Raw genomic sequence first — 14,653 nt, forward strand, 5'->3', positions numbered from 1 at the left:
GCTGCAGCAGAGAGGAGGCAACCTGGACATGTATCCAGAGGACAGGACAAATATTTATTTTGGGATAAAAATATTTATTACCGGTGAATGTTCAGTGGTTGTTTTTGGCTTCGGGGGTGAAAGCAGGAAAACACCATGAGGCTGTGAAGGAGACCGACAGTTTAGTGGGAACATTGAGAGGAAATGAAAAGGGTAATTTTGTCTGTTTTTCTGAAGTTGTGTAAACAGTTTTTTTAGGAAGCATCCATCAGCTGGTTTAGATATTGTTTGTTGGATTTTATCCAGACCATCAGAACCTGTCTTTAAATTCAGTTTAAATAAAATTAAAAAAGAAGTCTTGTTTTTTCTGTTGCGTTTCTGCAGTCACGTTTTGCAGTTCTTAATTAACTTTGTTCTTAGTTGAAGTATTAAAGTAAATGTTGTTTATGAAAAATGAAATGTGATTGACTCATCTCCATATGTAGATATAGCTTCTAGTTCTCACCTAGAGGAACCTTTTCCCTAGCAAAAATAAAAGGTGCCCTGCTGTACCTGCTTGTGACGCTCTGACAAACCAAGACTGAGAAGAAAAATGTCAAACATTGTTACCAATGATTTGTATGTAGATGTCTGCATGTATGCACCGTGCATGTTGAGCCACACAGGACAACATTCAGGGGCAACCGATGAGCCGGCTGAAAAGACAAAGCCGCTAACGATGTAAGCCATGTTGTCTGTCTGCCGTACAGTGAGGGCCCATGTTTGATTGTTGCCTGTATGTCGCCGTGGGTGCTTTTTTGTGTCGACTGTATCCGCTTTATTTCTGTCGGTTTTAAACACGTTTGATTGTGCTTAAAACAGGTATATCCAACCTTTCAACCAGATGAACTCATAATTAATACATACAGTTAATGAATACACCTTACATGGTGATGTTGGTTTCCATTATTACTTTTTTTTTGGAGTTGCACTTACAACTAAAATAAAAACTCTTCAGTTCACATTCATCATACTTGACAGGCTTTTGAACTTTCTAACTGTATTTTATCCTTTTGTGTGCATTTTATTTTGTAGTATGCAATAAATGCAAAATTCAATTGAGAAAAAACAAACTAAAAATGAATTTCTTTCTTATTTTTGGAAGATAGTTGTTTAGACTTGTTAATTATTCAAACGAATAAACCAATAAATGAACTGGAAAACAGCCAATAGTGGCAACTCTAATTTATGTTGTATTTGTTTGGTAAATTAGTTAATTAGTTTAGTTAATTTAGTTAATTGTTAATATGTTTTTGTTTTATTTAGCATTTACTTCAGTTGTTGTGTTGGTCAAAAAAAATTTTCCATTAAGAGAAAAAAGTGCGTTAAAAACATCTTTAAATTTGAATTTTTTATCAATGCCGATTATCTTCTGATTTGTTTGATGTATTTTTTAAGTCTCCGTTTCCTGTAAAACATTTAAGCTCTGATCAGTTTTCATTTTCCACATTTCCGTCTTTTGAAATCCCCTTCCTTTGTCTCTGTAGGTGGCTGAGGAAACAGTTTGAAGTCATGGACAGGAACCACGAGGGCAGGTGAGTGGCTCGCTGCAAACATGTCACCACCCAATCACAGCTTTAGTAGCAGACTGTTAAAAATGCTCATCAGCCAAAGCTTTGCAACGGTTTGCACATGAAGGTAAAACCAGATTCACTTGTCATCAGAGAACGTGTCCGGACTGCAGGCTTCTGTTTTGGAGTAAGCCTCTCCAGGAAAAACAACCTGTCACTGCTTGATAAGAAGCAGGAAGTGATGCAAAGCAATGGGAGAGGGCAACTTCCTGTCCCCTTTGATAACAGAAACAGTAGCCAGACAGACTGGTGGGAGGCACCCTGACTCAAATTGTGCAGAGATCCAGGTCGATGACCTTGGAAGATCCTCTCGGCTTCAGAGGACTGAGCTGAATTCTTTCTGTCCACCTGTTTTTTAAACTTCCTTCCTGTTTCTGGTACAGACGGTTACATGTGTTTAGTTAATCACCAAATGATTATCCATGTGTAGTTCTTTCATAAAATAAAATGTGTGGCTGACTGAAGCATATGCACCTACAGATGTCATCCATTCATCATATTTGTTTTGTCCGGATATTTTGCGATATGGGGAAGAAGACCAGAAAAGGACTTTTCTGGTGCAGGAGTCTCCAGCTCAGGTTCTCGAGAACCACTAATTCAACTACACCAACTTTTACGTGCAGCCCTGTTCCAACACACCTAAATCAAATGGCTGAATTACATCTTCAGCATGTCATTAAGGTCCATCAAGTTCTGCAGAGGCCCGGTAATGAGCCTTTCATTTAATTCAAGCGTGTTGGAACAGGGATGCAACTAAAAGTTGCAGGACAGGTTTCTCTCAAGGACTGGATTTGGAGACCTCTTGTCTGAAGAGTTCTCATTATTTAGAAAGAAACATCTTTCTGCAATGTTTGGGACATAATTCACAAGTGTAAATCATTTAAAAGACCTGACAATCTTCCCAAGAGCATACTTCCCAACAAATTCTTTTCAAATCAAATTGTCCAAGTCTCAGACAAATTAGACTAAAACATCAGCTTTTCTTAGGCTTTACAACCTACAGGTAGAATATTAAATGTTGAGGTTTGTGATAAGACAAACCTTAGTTTCTGAATCAAATGTTTAAAAAGTATTCTTTACACAGATAAGAATAAAGAAGAGATGTTTGGTCCTAATGTAGACCACCATGTTGGGAATAAAAGATACAGAGCATATCATCACTAACATCTACTATTAACTGTCAGGCACTGTGGTGGAACGGTAATGGTTAGGGCACCAATGAACTTGGCTTCAATTGAGAGGGGATCTGTCTGATAGCTGAAGCTTGGCCCGAACTGGGTCATCAACACAACAATGATCCCAAACAGAGGAGTAAATCTACTTGACAATGTCTGCAAAAGACAAGAATCAAGGCAGTGCAAAGGCCCAGTCAAATAAAGACCTCAGTCTGATTGAAATGCTGTGATAGAACCTTAAGAGAGCAGTGCAGAACAGAAGGTCCGTGCACGTCCATGAACTGAAGCACCTTTAGAAAAAAGAGCGGATCAAAACAATTTTACAGCGTTGTCAGAGACAAATACAGTCAGTTGATAGGATCATAGTTGGACTGAAGCTTTTCTCCTCTCGCTTCCTTTGCAGCATCACATTGAAAGATGTCAAAGCTCTTCTGCCTCAGATCAACTACAGAGTCCCCAACATGCGCTTTCTCAAAGACAAACTGCAGGCCAGATGCTTTATGATTTTGTTTTTTACATATTATTCTCTTTGAATTTGACCCCAGCACCAGTCTGTGTAAAAACAAGTCCTGTTCTCTGTGTTTTTCCAGGACCTGGAGGGAAAGAGCGAACTGTTGTACCCCAACTTTGCACAGCTCTACAGGACGCTTATGTTTGACGCCCAGAAGAATGTAAAGCTCAGACTAAGACACATAAAATTTTGCTTTAATTGTAAAATCAAAGTAATAAAAAGCATTGCAAGCAGTTTGTTGACAAGGAGTTTTAGTAAAAACATTCATGAAAAAGCACATGAGGGCACCGGTTGTCAGAAAAACCTAATTGTAGTGTAAAGTGGAATAAATAGATTAAAATATTTATAATCCTTCTTTAGTAAGTTTTACACAAGTACTTTGATAGTCCCCACCTCTACACTCGCAACACACCACACTCACGTTGTCTTCTGCTGTTTATGCTTCACCTGACCCCCTCCCACCTGTCCATCACTTGGGTCCTCCCCTCTACTTCCTCAGATTATTGAGCAGCTGGAGCTCTCCTTTCCCCTGCGGTGAGTCCCTCCACCTTCACCTCCGTCTCCTCTTCTTCCTTCACACCACAATGTTATCAGTCTACTGATCCTTTCAGTTTTTATTATAGCAGTCTTGTATTCTCCATGTGCTTGTGCTGTCTTAAAGGTACTAAAATGTTTCTTTCTTTGCTTGATGAACGACAAACATTTTCCTAATGCTAGGAGGCATTGCCTAAAAAGTGGTACAATTTGGCCTAATTAAAGCTAAAAGTCTGTTGATGTATCACATCTCCTTTCTCTGAAACCTAAAATGTACTTTTGTTCAGCATTCACTCCTCTGTGATTAAACCTCTTAAACTTGTATTCTCAGAAATGTTGACCGACCAGAGCTTTGTCAGATATCTCTCTACGACTTCCAGAAGTTTTTACAGATGGACCAGAAGGTACAGCGCCTGTCAGCACAACACTAAAAATGATCCATGAAACCTGCTTTGATCTCACTTTTCTGTTTCAGGAGTCCTGGGCGTCGGATCTGAGTCGAGTCAGGGAGTTTCTCACGAGCTACATGAGGGGAGGACCTCAGCTTGAACCAGTGCTGCAGCTGGATGAGGTGAGACACCTCTGAAAGGCACAAAAAGAAATATTTGAAGAACTTTTCCATCTTACTGTACATTTATTTATGTTTTCTTAGTTCCTGACCTACCTGTTCTCAAAAGAAAACTCTGTGTCCGACCCTCGACTTTCACCTGTTGTCCCTGATGACATGAAAAGACCGCTGTCACAGTACTGGATCTCCTCTTCGCACAATACGTAAGATACCTATACCCAATATCTCAACTTTGAGACAATATATATGCAAATGTGTGAAGAGCAAAAGAGAATGAGTAAGAGTTCATATTTTTAGGGCAAATTTCCATGCAACGACGTGGAATGTCACCTCACTGGAGGGAAGGAGCCTGAGCTTGTGCGGGAGGTCGAGAGATATAGACTAGAAATAGTCAGGCTCACCTCCACGCACAGCGTGGGCTCTGGAACCCATCTCCTTGAGAGGTGCTGGACTCTCTTCTACTCTTGAGTGGCCCACGGGGAGAGGCTGTGGGCTGGGGTGGGTTTGCTTGTTGCCCCCCAGCTCAGCCGTGTCGTGTTAGGGTTTACTCCAGTGGATGAGAGGGTCGCATCCCTGCGGCCTTCGGGTTGGGGACAGGTCTCTGACTGTCGTTTCGGCCTATGGGACGGGCGGTAGTACCCGGCCTTTGGTCCTGGATAGTGCCCTTCCCGGGGACTCCATTATTCTGCTGGGGGACTTCAAAGCCCACGTGGGAAACGACAGTGACACCTGGAGAGGCGTGATCGCGAGGAATGGCCTCCCCAATCTGAATCCGTGTGGTGCTTTGTTATTAGACTTCTGTGCTAGTCATGGATTGTCCATAACACCCTTATACTTGAACATCATGTTCAAGCATACAGGTGTCCATCAGTGCCCTTGGCACCAGGACAGTCTAGGCAGGAGGTCGGTCGATGATCGACTTTGTTGTCGTATCGTCAGATCTTCGGCCGCATGTTTTGGACACTCGGGTGAAGAGAGGGGCTGAGCTGTCCACTGATCACCACCTGGTGGTGAGTTGGATCCGCTGGAAGTGGAGAAAGCCGGACAGACTTAGCAGGCCCAAGCGCATAGTGAGGGTCTGCTGGGAACGTCTGGCAGAGCCCTCGGCCAGGGATGTATTCAACTCCAACCTCCGGGAGAGCTTTGACCAGATTCTGGGAGATGTTGGAGACATAGAGTCCGAGTGGACCATGTTCTCTGCATATATTGTCGATGCTGCTGCCCGTAGCTGCGGCCGTAAGGTCTGCGGTGCCTGTCGCGGCGTCAATCCCCGAACCTGGTGGTGGACACCGGCACTAAGTGACGCTGTCAAGCTGAAGAAGGAGTCCTATCGGCTGTGGTTGGCTTGTGGGACTCCTGATGCGGGACCGTGAGGCCAAGCGTGCTGTGGCAGAGGCAAAAACTCGGGCCTGGGAGGATTTCGGTGAGGCCATGGAGAAGGACTACCGGTTGGCCTCAAAGCGATTCTGGCAAACCGTCCGGCACCTCAGGAGGGGGAAGCAGTGCTTCGCCAACACTTTTACAGTGGGGGTGGGAGGCTGCTGACCACGACTGGGGACATTATTGGGCAGTGGAAGGAGTACTTCGAGGATCTCCTCAATCCTGCCATCATGCATTCCCTGGTGGAAACAGAGGCTGGGACTCGAGGTTAGACTCTTTCATCACCCAGGCTGAAGTCACCGAGGTGGTTAAAAAGCTCCGCGGTGGCAAGGCTTCAGGGGTGGGTGAGATCCGCCCTGAGTACCTCAAGTCTCTGGATGTTGTGGGGCTGTCATGGTTGACACGCCTCTTCAACATTGCGTGGCGGACGGGGACAGTGCCTCTGGACTGGCAGACTGGGGTGGTGGTCCCCCTTTATGAGAAGAGGGACCGGAGGGTGTGTTCCAACTACAGAGAGATCACGCTCCTCAGCCTCCCTGGTAAGGCCTACGCCAGGGTATTGGAGAGGAGAGTCCGACCGATAGTCGAACCTCAGCTTCAGGTGGAGCAGTGTGGTTTTCGTCATGGCCGTGGAACACTGGACCAGCTCTACACCCTCTACAGGGTACTCGAGGGTTCATGGGAGGTTGCCCAACCGGTCCACATGTGTTTTGTAGACCTGGAGAATTCACTCGACTGTGTCCCACGTGGTGCCCTGTGGGGGGTGCTCCAGGAGTATGGAATCGGGGGCCCTTTATTAGGGGCCATCCGGTCTCTGTACAAGCGGAGCAGGAGTTTGGTCCGCATTGCCGGACCTGTTCCCGGTGCATGTTGGACTCCGGCAGAGCTGCCCTTTGTCACCGGTCCTGTTCATTATGGACAGGATTTCTAGACGCAGCCAAGGGCCAGAGGGGGTCTTGTTTGGGGACCAGTGGATTTTGTCTCTTCTTTATGCCGATGACATGGTCCTGGGTCATGACCGAAAGAACGAGATCCCGGATACAAGCGGCTGAAATGAGCTTCCTCCGTAGGGTGGCCAGGCACTCCCTTAGAGATAGGGTGAGGAGCTCTGCTATCTGGGAGGGGCTCGGAGTAGAGCCGCTGCTCCTCCACATCGAGAGGAGCCAGTTGAGGTGGCTTGGACATCTATATCGGGTGCCTCCTGGACGCCTTTCTCAGGAGGTGTTCCAGGCACGTCCCACCGGGAGGAGGCCCAGGGGACGGCCCAGGACACGCTGGAGGGACTATGTCTCACCGAGTTTGACTAAACATGTTTCAAATGCAATGAATGGACAGTATAAAGTTCAATATTTCACGATAATAAGGAAATTATTTCTCAGGAAACTTATTACATGCATTAATCCAAAAGTACCAGTTAGCATTGCGAACAAGCTGCTTTTCTTGAGGGGGCCTTTATACCGTAATTTCTTTAAACTCTCTATCTCAATGAACATTTGTATGCATTTGTTTTACACTGTCTTTTTAGGTACTTGACAGGTGACCAGTTTTCCAGTGAGTCATCTCTAGAAGCCTACGCTCGTTGTCTTAGGATGGGATGCCGCTGCATTGAACGTAAGAAAGACTTTTTGAAGTTATTAGTAGTTGTTGGAGGGGGGATGGATTGGATAACTTGGATTCTTAAGAGTTTTAGATTGAGAGTTTGGGTTAGAAGGAGGTTAGAGGTTGAATCACTGTTTTGTGCTCTCAGTGGACTGCTGGGATGGACCCGATGATCTGCCAATAATCTACCATGGCCACACTTTAACCTCCAAGATCAAATTCCTTGATGTGCTGCACACCATTAAAGAACACGCCTTTGTCACATCTGAGTGAGTTCAACTCACCTTCACCAGCCTTTACAATTGCCTACAAAAAATGGGTGAAAAAACATTTTTAAACCCAGACCCCCTCCAACATTGAGTTCACCTTCCTGCCATTAAACCTGTGTAGGTATCCTGTCATCTTATCCATTGAGGACCACTGCAGCGTGGTCCAACAGAGGAACATGGCCACACACTTCAAGAAGGTGTTTGGGGAGCTGTTGCTCACCAAGCCAGTCGACAATAACACAGACGAGCTTCCTTCACCCTTCCAGCTCCGCAGGAAGATCCTCATCAAGGTGACATCCTGACGTCTGTTTGACACCAAAGATTTCCGCTAACATAATAAAAAAAACTGAGAAAAAAAAAAAGCATAAATGTTGAAGATCTGACAAAAAGTTGGGTGTAAACAAATATCCGGTAGTGCTGTAAGGAGCCCATTAAGTTTGTACTGCTTCTGAATAAGAAGTGTTGCTTATTGTATCTCATGTTTAACTGTTTCATTGCAGCACAAAAAGCTGGTGGAAGGAACCCTGTATGAAGAGGTGACCTCAGCTAGCTACTCTGAAAACGACATCAGCAACTCCCTAAAGAACGGCATCCTTTACCTTGAGGACCCCATTGACCACGTGAGTGTCTCTGCCTTCTGTGTTTTTATTCAAGGTGCCACAATAGAAATATCACAAAAATGATTTCTGTGTGAAATAAATGTGAGAAAATATACAAAAAATAAATAACTTTGGAAATACAAAAATGTAAAATGTGAATACATTAAAAAAATTAAAACAAACGACGGAACATAAAATGCATTTCCAAAGTAGGCTAGTTTTATTAATTTTGTTATTTTCTCATTTATTTCTATGTTTGTTTTGTTGATCCTCAACTTACATAGGCTAAGAAAAAAAAACATTCAAGCAAGTAGTTGTGAAGAAGTAGACGGCAAAAGCTCGATCTGTCGCATTCTGAGGTTTAGATTGACCAAAGCGCAGACAAGAGGTAGGCAGCTGCATGTTTAAAGGAGTCTTCTTCTTTATTCAAAGAATAATCCAAAACGTAGCAAAAACACTGCAGGTACAAACACAAGACGAAAATCCAAAAACTTACAAAGTTTACTCTGCAGGAACATGGTAGACACCGTACTTAGGCGAGGGTAGTGAACGGGGTAGTGAACGGGGTGGTGAACGTAAGGAACCAGCGGAGAACAAACAGAACCAGAGAGCTTATAAGCAGAGGGGAGTGAGGTATGAACCAATGAGGACCAGAGGTAGGAAATCAGAGGAGGATGGAAAACAGGTGTGAACCAGGCTTGAGAGAACTGAGGGAATATGGATAGTTGCTAAGGAGACCTAACTAGAAAACAAAGGGGACATGAGAGGAGCTGGACTAAGACATAACCATGGAATGTATGTACCTGACTTTTGTGAAATACCTTGAGACGACATGTGTTGTGAATTGGCGCTATATAAATAAACTGAATTGAATTGAGCCAAAAATAGACATTAACGAAAGTAAACAGAGAACTAGAGAAAATAGAGGAACACTACAACCTAATAATTAACAAAGAACCCATAAAGAATCCCTGACCATAGAATAAACAAAACCTAAACAAACATTGACTGAAGTAACAGAAAAGGAAACAGAGAACCAGAAAATGTGCAAACCAAAAGTAAACAATAACTAAAGCTAACCTAAAAAGGGAGGCTGGAACTATAGAAACAAAACCGAGGAACTAAACCAAGAAAGAGAACAAATACCTAACATAAATAAACATGGAGATACTAAATTAGAAACTAGACTAAAGAATCCAGGGAGACAAAGAACTATAATAATAATAATAATAATAATAATAATAATAATAATAATAAGAAAACCATAACAAGAAATAGAAAAGCAACCACAAAAGGAACTAAGAGCGAGGGGAGAGAAAACAACAAACACTGGGAGGCAGTAGAAGGAAATAAACAAATAACCATGACTACAAAAACCAAACTAAAGTCAAAACACAAAACCACAACAAGGTCCAAAATGTCGCACCACGACATGATCAAGCTAATCAGGTTTGTCTGTTATCTGTTTGCTTATTTTCTTTCTGCAGTCATTCTATAAGACCACTATATCACTGATCCTGAAATGTGTTTTTGTGATTTTAAGACCTGGACACCGCATTATTTCGTCTTGACCAGCAATAAGATTTACTACTCAGAAGAGACGTCTCACTACCAGACGGCTGATGAAGAGGAGGACGATGAAGCAAAGGAGGTAAGGAGATAATTCAGTCTTGGTGGTTACAGGTCATGTCACATCCAACTCTGTTCAAGGATCACTTACTAACGGACTAAAAAATCATTTATGTTGTTTGTTTCATAGCTTTCATTTTAAATCTTCATCCTTTGTTTTCCCCTTCTGTGATCTGTCAGGAGTGCAACAACAACAAGCAGCACTGTGCAGAGCGCTGGTTCCATGGGAAGCTGGGAGGAGGTCGCGACGGTCGGCAGGTGGCGGAGAAGCTGCTCCAGGAGTACTGTGAAGGAGGGGGTAAAGACGGCACCTTCCTGGTGCGAGAGAGTGAGACGTTTGTCGGAGACTACACCCTTTCCTTCTGGTTAGTGGGATTTCACTTTTAATTTGATCCAAAGGGAACTAGGGGAACTGAAGTAGTCTATTGATGCATGTTAAATAAAAATGACCAGTTAGCAAATTTTCATCTTCCCTCCAAACAAATATTGGAAAAATTGGAAATCTTTCTCTTTCTTCTCCAGGCGTTCTGGTCGGGTGCAGCACTGCAGGATCCACTCACGTCAGGAGTCTGGCTTTACCCGTTTCTACCTGACAGACAACCTTGTGTTTGACAGCCTCTACCGTCTCATCTGCCACTACAGGGAAACGCCGCTGCGCTGCAACGAGTTTGAAATGAGGCTGGGAAACCCTGTGCCCCAACCCAACGCACATGAGAGCAGAGAGTGAGTGACTCAGACCTGGAAAACTTCACTAACGGAGAAAGTATTTGTATTTTTCTAGTTACCACATCCTTAAAATTCTCTTGCTAAGTTAAATTTGATGTTGAGAATTGCTGAGAGCATACTTTTGTAAGCATGTTTTTTATTACTTCCACATTTAAATCTTAAAAGTTTTAGCTACAAATGCTTAGAATTCTTGCTGTAAAAATGTTGTTTAACTCAGTTAAAACAATAATTTGTTTATTCTATGGTCCCTGCCTGTTGTTTTCAGGGTTTAGGGAGGGCAGGGCTAGATGTGCTTAGAGTCAAACATTTGACCGCACCCTTGACTCCATGTGTGATCGGACCCATGACTCACACCAAAATGTTTTATCTGATGTCCTTCTAGAAGCCTCTCACGATAGTTTGACTGTGTTTTGCCCAATTTCTGGTGACAGAGCTGGTGTAACCGAGTTAGGATTGTAGGCCACCTTTCGAACACACTACTTTTCAACTTTGTCACCAGATTTTCTATATTGAACTAAGATGAAGGTTTTGTTATGGCCACTCCAAAACACTGATATGATTGTCCTTAATCCACTTTGTAACTAATCTGGAGCAATGCTTAGGGTCATTGTCCATTTAAAAGACATATTTGTGCCCAACGTTTAACATCTTTTCTTTTGATGTTGCTTTAATATTTCCTCATAATGTTCTTTCTTCATGATGCCATCTACAGGTCCTTCTCAAAATATTAGCATATTGTGATAAAGTTCATTATTTTCCATAATGTCATGATGAAAATTTAACATTCATATATTTTAGATTCATTGCACACTAACTGAAATATTTCAGGTATTTTATTGTCTTAATACGGATGATTTTGGCATACAGCTCATGAAAACCCAAAATTCCTATCTCACAAAATTAGCATATCATTAAAAGGGTCTCTAAACGAGCTATGAACCTAATCATCTGAATCAACGAGTTAACTCTAAACACCTGCAAAAGATTCCTGAGGCCTTTAAAACTCCCAGCCTGGTTCATCACTCAAAACCCCAATCATGGGTAAGACTGCCGACCTGACTGCTGTCCAGAAGGCCACTATTGACACCCTCAAGAAAGAGGGTAAGACACAGAAAGAAATTTCTGAACAAATAGGCTGTTCCCAGAATGCTGTATCAAGGCACCTCAGTGGGAAGTCTGTGGGAAGGAAAAAGTGTGGCAGAAAACGCTGCACAACGAGAAGAGGTGACCGGACCCTGAGGAAGATTGTGGAGAAGGGCCGATTCCAGACCTTGGGGGACCTGCGGAAGCAGTGGACTGAGTCTGGAGTAGAAACATCCAGAGCCACCGTGCACAGGCGTGTGCAGGAAATGGGCTACAGGTGCCGCATTCCCCAGGTCAAGCCACTTTTGAACCAGAAACAGCGGCAGAAGCGCCTGACCTGGGCTACAGAGAAGCAGCACTGGACTGTTGCTCAGTGGTCCAAAGTACTTTTTTCGGATGAAAGCAAATTCTGCATGTCATTCGGAAATCAAGGTGCCAGAGTCTGGAGGAAGACTGGGGAGAAGGAAATGCCAAAATGCCAGAAGTCCAGTGTCAAGTACCCACAGTCAGTGATGGTCTGGGGTGCCGTGTCAGCTGCTGGTGTTGGTCCACTGTGTTTTATCAAGGGCAGGGTCAATGCAGCTAGCTATCAGGAGATTTTGGAGCACTTCATGCTTCCATCTGCTGAAAAGCTTTATGGAGATGAAGATTTCATTTTTCAGCACGACCTGGCACCTGCTCACAGTGCCAAAACCACTGGTAAATGGTTTACTGACCATGGTATCACTGTGCTCAATTGGCCTGCCAACTCTCCTGACCTGAACCCCATAGAGAATCTGTGGGATATTGTGAAGAGAACGTTGAGAGACTCAAGACCCAACACTCTGGATGAGCTAAAGGCCGCTATCGAAGCATCCTGGGCCTCCATAAGACCTCAGCAGTGCCACAGGCTGATTGCCTCCATGCCACGCCGCATTGAAGCAGTCATTTCTGCCAAAGGATTCCCGACCAAGTATTGAGTGCATAACTGTACATGATTATTTGAAGGTTGACGTTTTTTGTATTAAAAACACTTTTCTTTTACTGTTTATTGGGAGTTTTAAAGGCCTCAGGAATCTTTTGCAGGTGTTTAGAGTTAACTCGTTGATTCAGATGATTAGGTTCATAGATCGTTTAGAGACCCTTTTAATGATATGCTAATTTTGTGAGATAGGAATTTTGTGTTTTCATGAGCTGTATGCCAAAATCATCCGTATTAAGACAATAAAAGACCTGAAATATTTCAGTTAGTCTGCAATGAATCTAAAATATATGAATGTTAAATTTTCATCATGACATTATGGAAAATAATGAACTTTATTACAATATGCTAATATTTTGAGAAGGACCTCTATCTTGTGAAGTGCACCAGTCCTTCCTGCAAATTTTGATCTGTCTTACTATGTTGCTATGGGAGTAATGATGTCTTCATTGCTAAGTGGTCTTTCAGCCCATGTCTGTTTCACTGTGGATAATCACAGTTGCTTACCAGCTTCAGTTTGCATCTTCATACAGCTTTATGTGGTTGTAATGCACATGTTGTCTTGGATGCAGAACCTGTCTTATACTTGTATGGCATGGTGGGTGGACATTCCCATGCTGTTTATACTTGGATTTAATGGTTTAAACAAGATGAATGTTGCACCTTCAGTCATCTGTACCCAAGAATGAACCAGACTTATGGAGGTCAAAGGTTCTCTTCCTAGTATTTGTCTGATTTATTTTGTTTTTCCATGATGTCAAACAAGGATGATACATGATCGTCTCCCTATTGTACACTGTAGGAGATCTATTTGTTGAAACAGTATATAAAATAAATGAACTGTTTCTGGGGTTTTTTGCCCAAATCATTTTCTTATTTTATTTGTTCACTAAAATGATTAATTATTAACTAACCTAAGCAGCAATAAAGTTTAATAATGTGATATGTAACACCTGCCAGCAGACGGCACATTCAGGTTTGAGGTGGAGTCAAACATTTGAGTCCGCCTACATTTGACAGAGTGCTTCTCCTATTTGTAGAAAATAAGCATAACTATATATGGTATTTGTAATTATTATATGAATAAACATTAGCTCTTTAAAAGTGACAAAATGGTAGACAAGTAGAAATAGCTTGAAAAGAAAAGAAAATCACACCCTCAACTGAGCCATGAATGTTAGAGTCTCTTGTATATGCATTTACAAGTTCATAATTTTTTGAAGACACATTATGTTTTTGCTTTTGTCTCTTTTATCCATCACTGCTGAAAAGCTTTGACTGGTTGGCTGTTGGGTCTAAAAAATGGAAAAGTAGCTGATATGCACGTGTTATGGAAATATGTTTTTGTAGTGATGCCATAAAACAAAGGGAAAAGAAGCCTTAAACCACAAACAAGGTGTTTATATCATATAATGTTGCAGTGCTTTTATTGTACATACAGATCAATATACAAAAAAGCACTCTATTCTTAATTTTTTTCATGATATTATAAGTTATATGTCACATAAGTAATAAGCAAGGCTATTTTGTATGATGGGGATGTATCTTGATGTCCAGGTGGTACCACTCCAATCTGTCCCGTGTTCAAGCTGAACACATGTTGATGCGTGTTCCACGAGATGGAGCTTTCTTGGTGCGAAAACGCAGTGAACACAACTCCTATGCCATCTCCTTTAGGTAAATGATCAACATAAAGTTGAAGCTGACAATTTGAACTGCATAGTTTTACAGGCAGTTTTCCAAATGAAAACCTGCTGATTTATTATGTTAAAGGTTTTAATAAATAAATGTCTACTGGCTTGCAGGGCGGAGGGTAAGATCAAACACTGCCGCATCCAGCAGGAAGGTCGGCTCTTCATGTTGGGGGGTTCTGCAGAGTTTGAGAGTTTGGTGGATCTAGTCAGTTATTATGAGAAGCATCCACTGTACCGTAAGATGAAGCTCCGCTACCCCATAAACGAAGACACTCTGGACCGGATGGGCACCATGGTGAGTGAGACATAAGTCTAAGCTAAAAAGAAAACCATTCA

General features: G+C 42.5%; 1 protein-coding gene across 4 annotated transcripts in view; it reads left to right on the forward strand.

Moving 5' to 3' along the window:
- The window catches only part of LOC124873539 (1-phosphatidylinositol 4,5-bisphosphate phosphodiesterase gamma-1-like), a 48,928-nt gene that overhangs the window by 22,845 nt on the left and 11,430 nt on the right, over window positions 1-14,653 (forward strand). For all 4 annotated transcript variants that reach the window (XR_007039565.1, XM_047374249.1, XM_047374251.1 and 1 more), the window contains 16 exons: window positions 1,506-1,553; window positions 3,168-3,252; window positions 3,355-3,435; window positions 3,775-3,809; window positions 4,141-4,213; window positions 4,285-4,380; window positions 4,462-4,580; window positions 7,283-7,368; window positions 7,505-7,625; window positions 7,747-7,915; window positions 8,126-8,245; window positions 9,768-9,875; window positions 10,034-10,218; window positions 10,376-10,576; window positions 14,181-14,300; window positions 14,429-14,612. Coding sequence is in view for 3 of the 4 variants with exons in the window: in XM_047374249.1 (XP_047230205.1) it covers window positions 1,506-1,553; window positions 3,168-3,252; window positions 3,355-3,435; window positions 3,775-3,809; window positions 4,141-4,213; window positions 4,285-4,380; window positions 4,462-4,580; window positions 7,283-7,368; window positions 7,505-7,625; window positions 7,747-7,915; window positions 8,126-8,245; window positions 9,768-9,875; window positions 10,034-10,218; window positions 10,376-10,576; window positions 14,181-14,300; window positions 14,429-14,612 (1,831 nt within the window). In the remaining variant the exon portion in view is untranslated. The remainder of the gene's footprint in view (window positions 1-1,505; window positions 1,554-3,167; window positions 3,253-3,354; window positions 3,436-3,774; window positions 3,810-4,140; window positions 4,214-4,284; window positions 4,381-4,461; window positions 4,581-7,282; window positions 7,369-7,504; window positions 7,626-7,746; window positions 7,916-8,125; window positions 8,246-9,767; window positions 9,876-10,033; window positions 10,219-10,375; window positions 10,577-14,180; window positions 14,301-14,428; window positions 14,613-14,653) is intronic.

This window comes from Girardinichthys multiradiatus, chromosome 9, assembly GCF_021462225.1.
Source record: "Girardinichthys multiradiatus isolate DD_20200921_A chromosome 9, DD_fGirMul_XY1, whole genome shotgun sequence".
Classification (NCBI taxonomy): Eukaryota; Metazoa; Chordata; class Actinopteri; order Cyprinodontiformes; family Goodeidae; genus Girardinichthys; species Girardinichthys multiradiatus.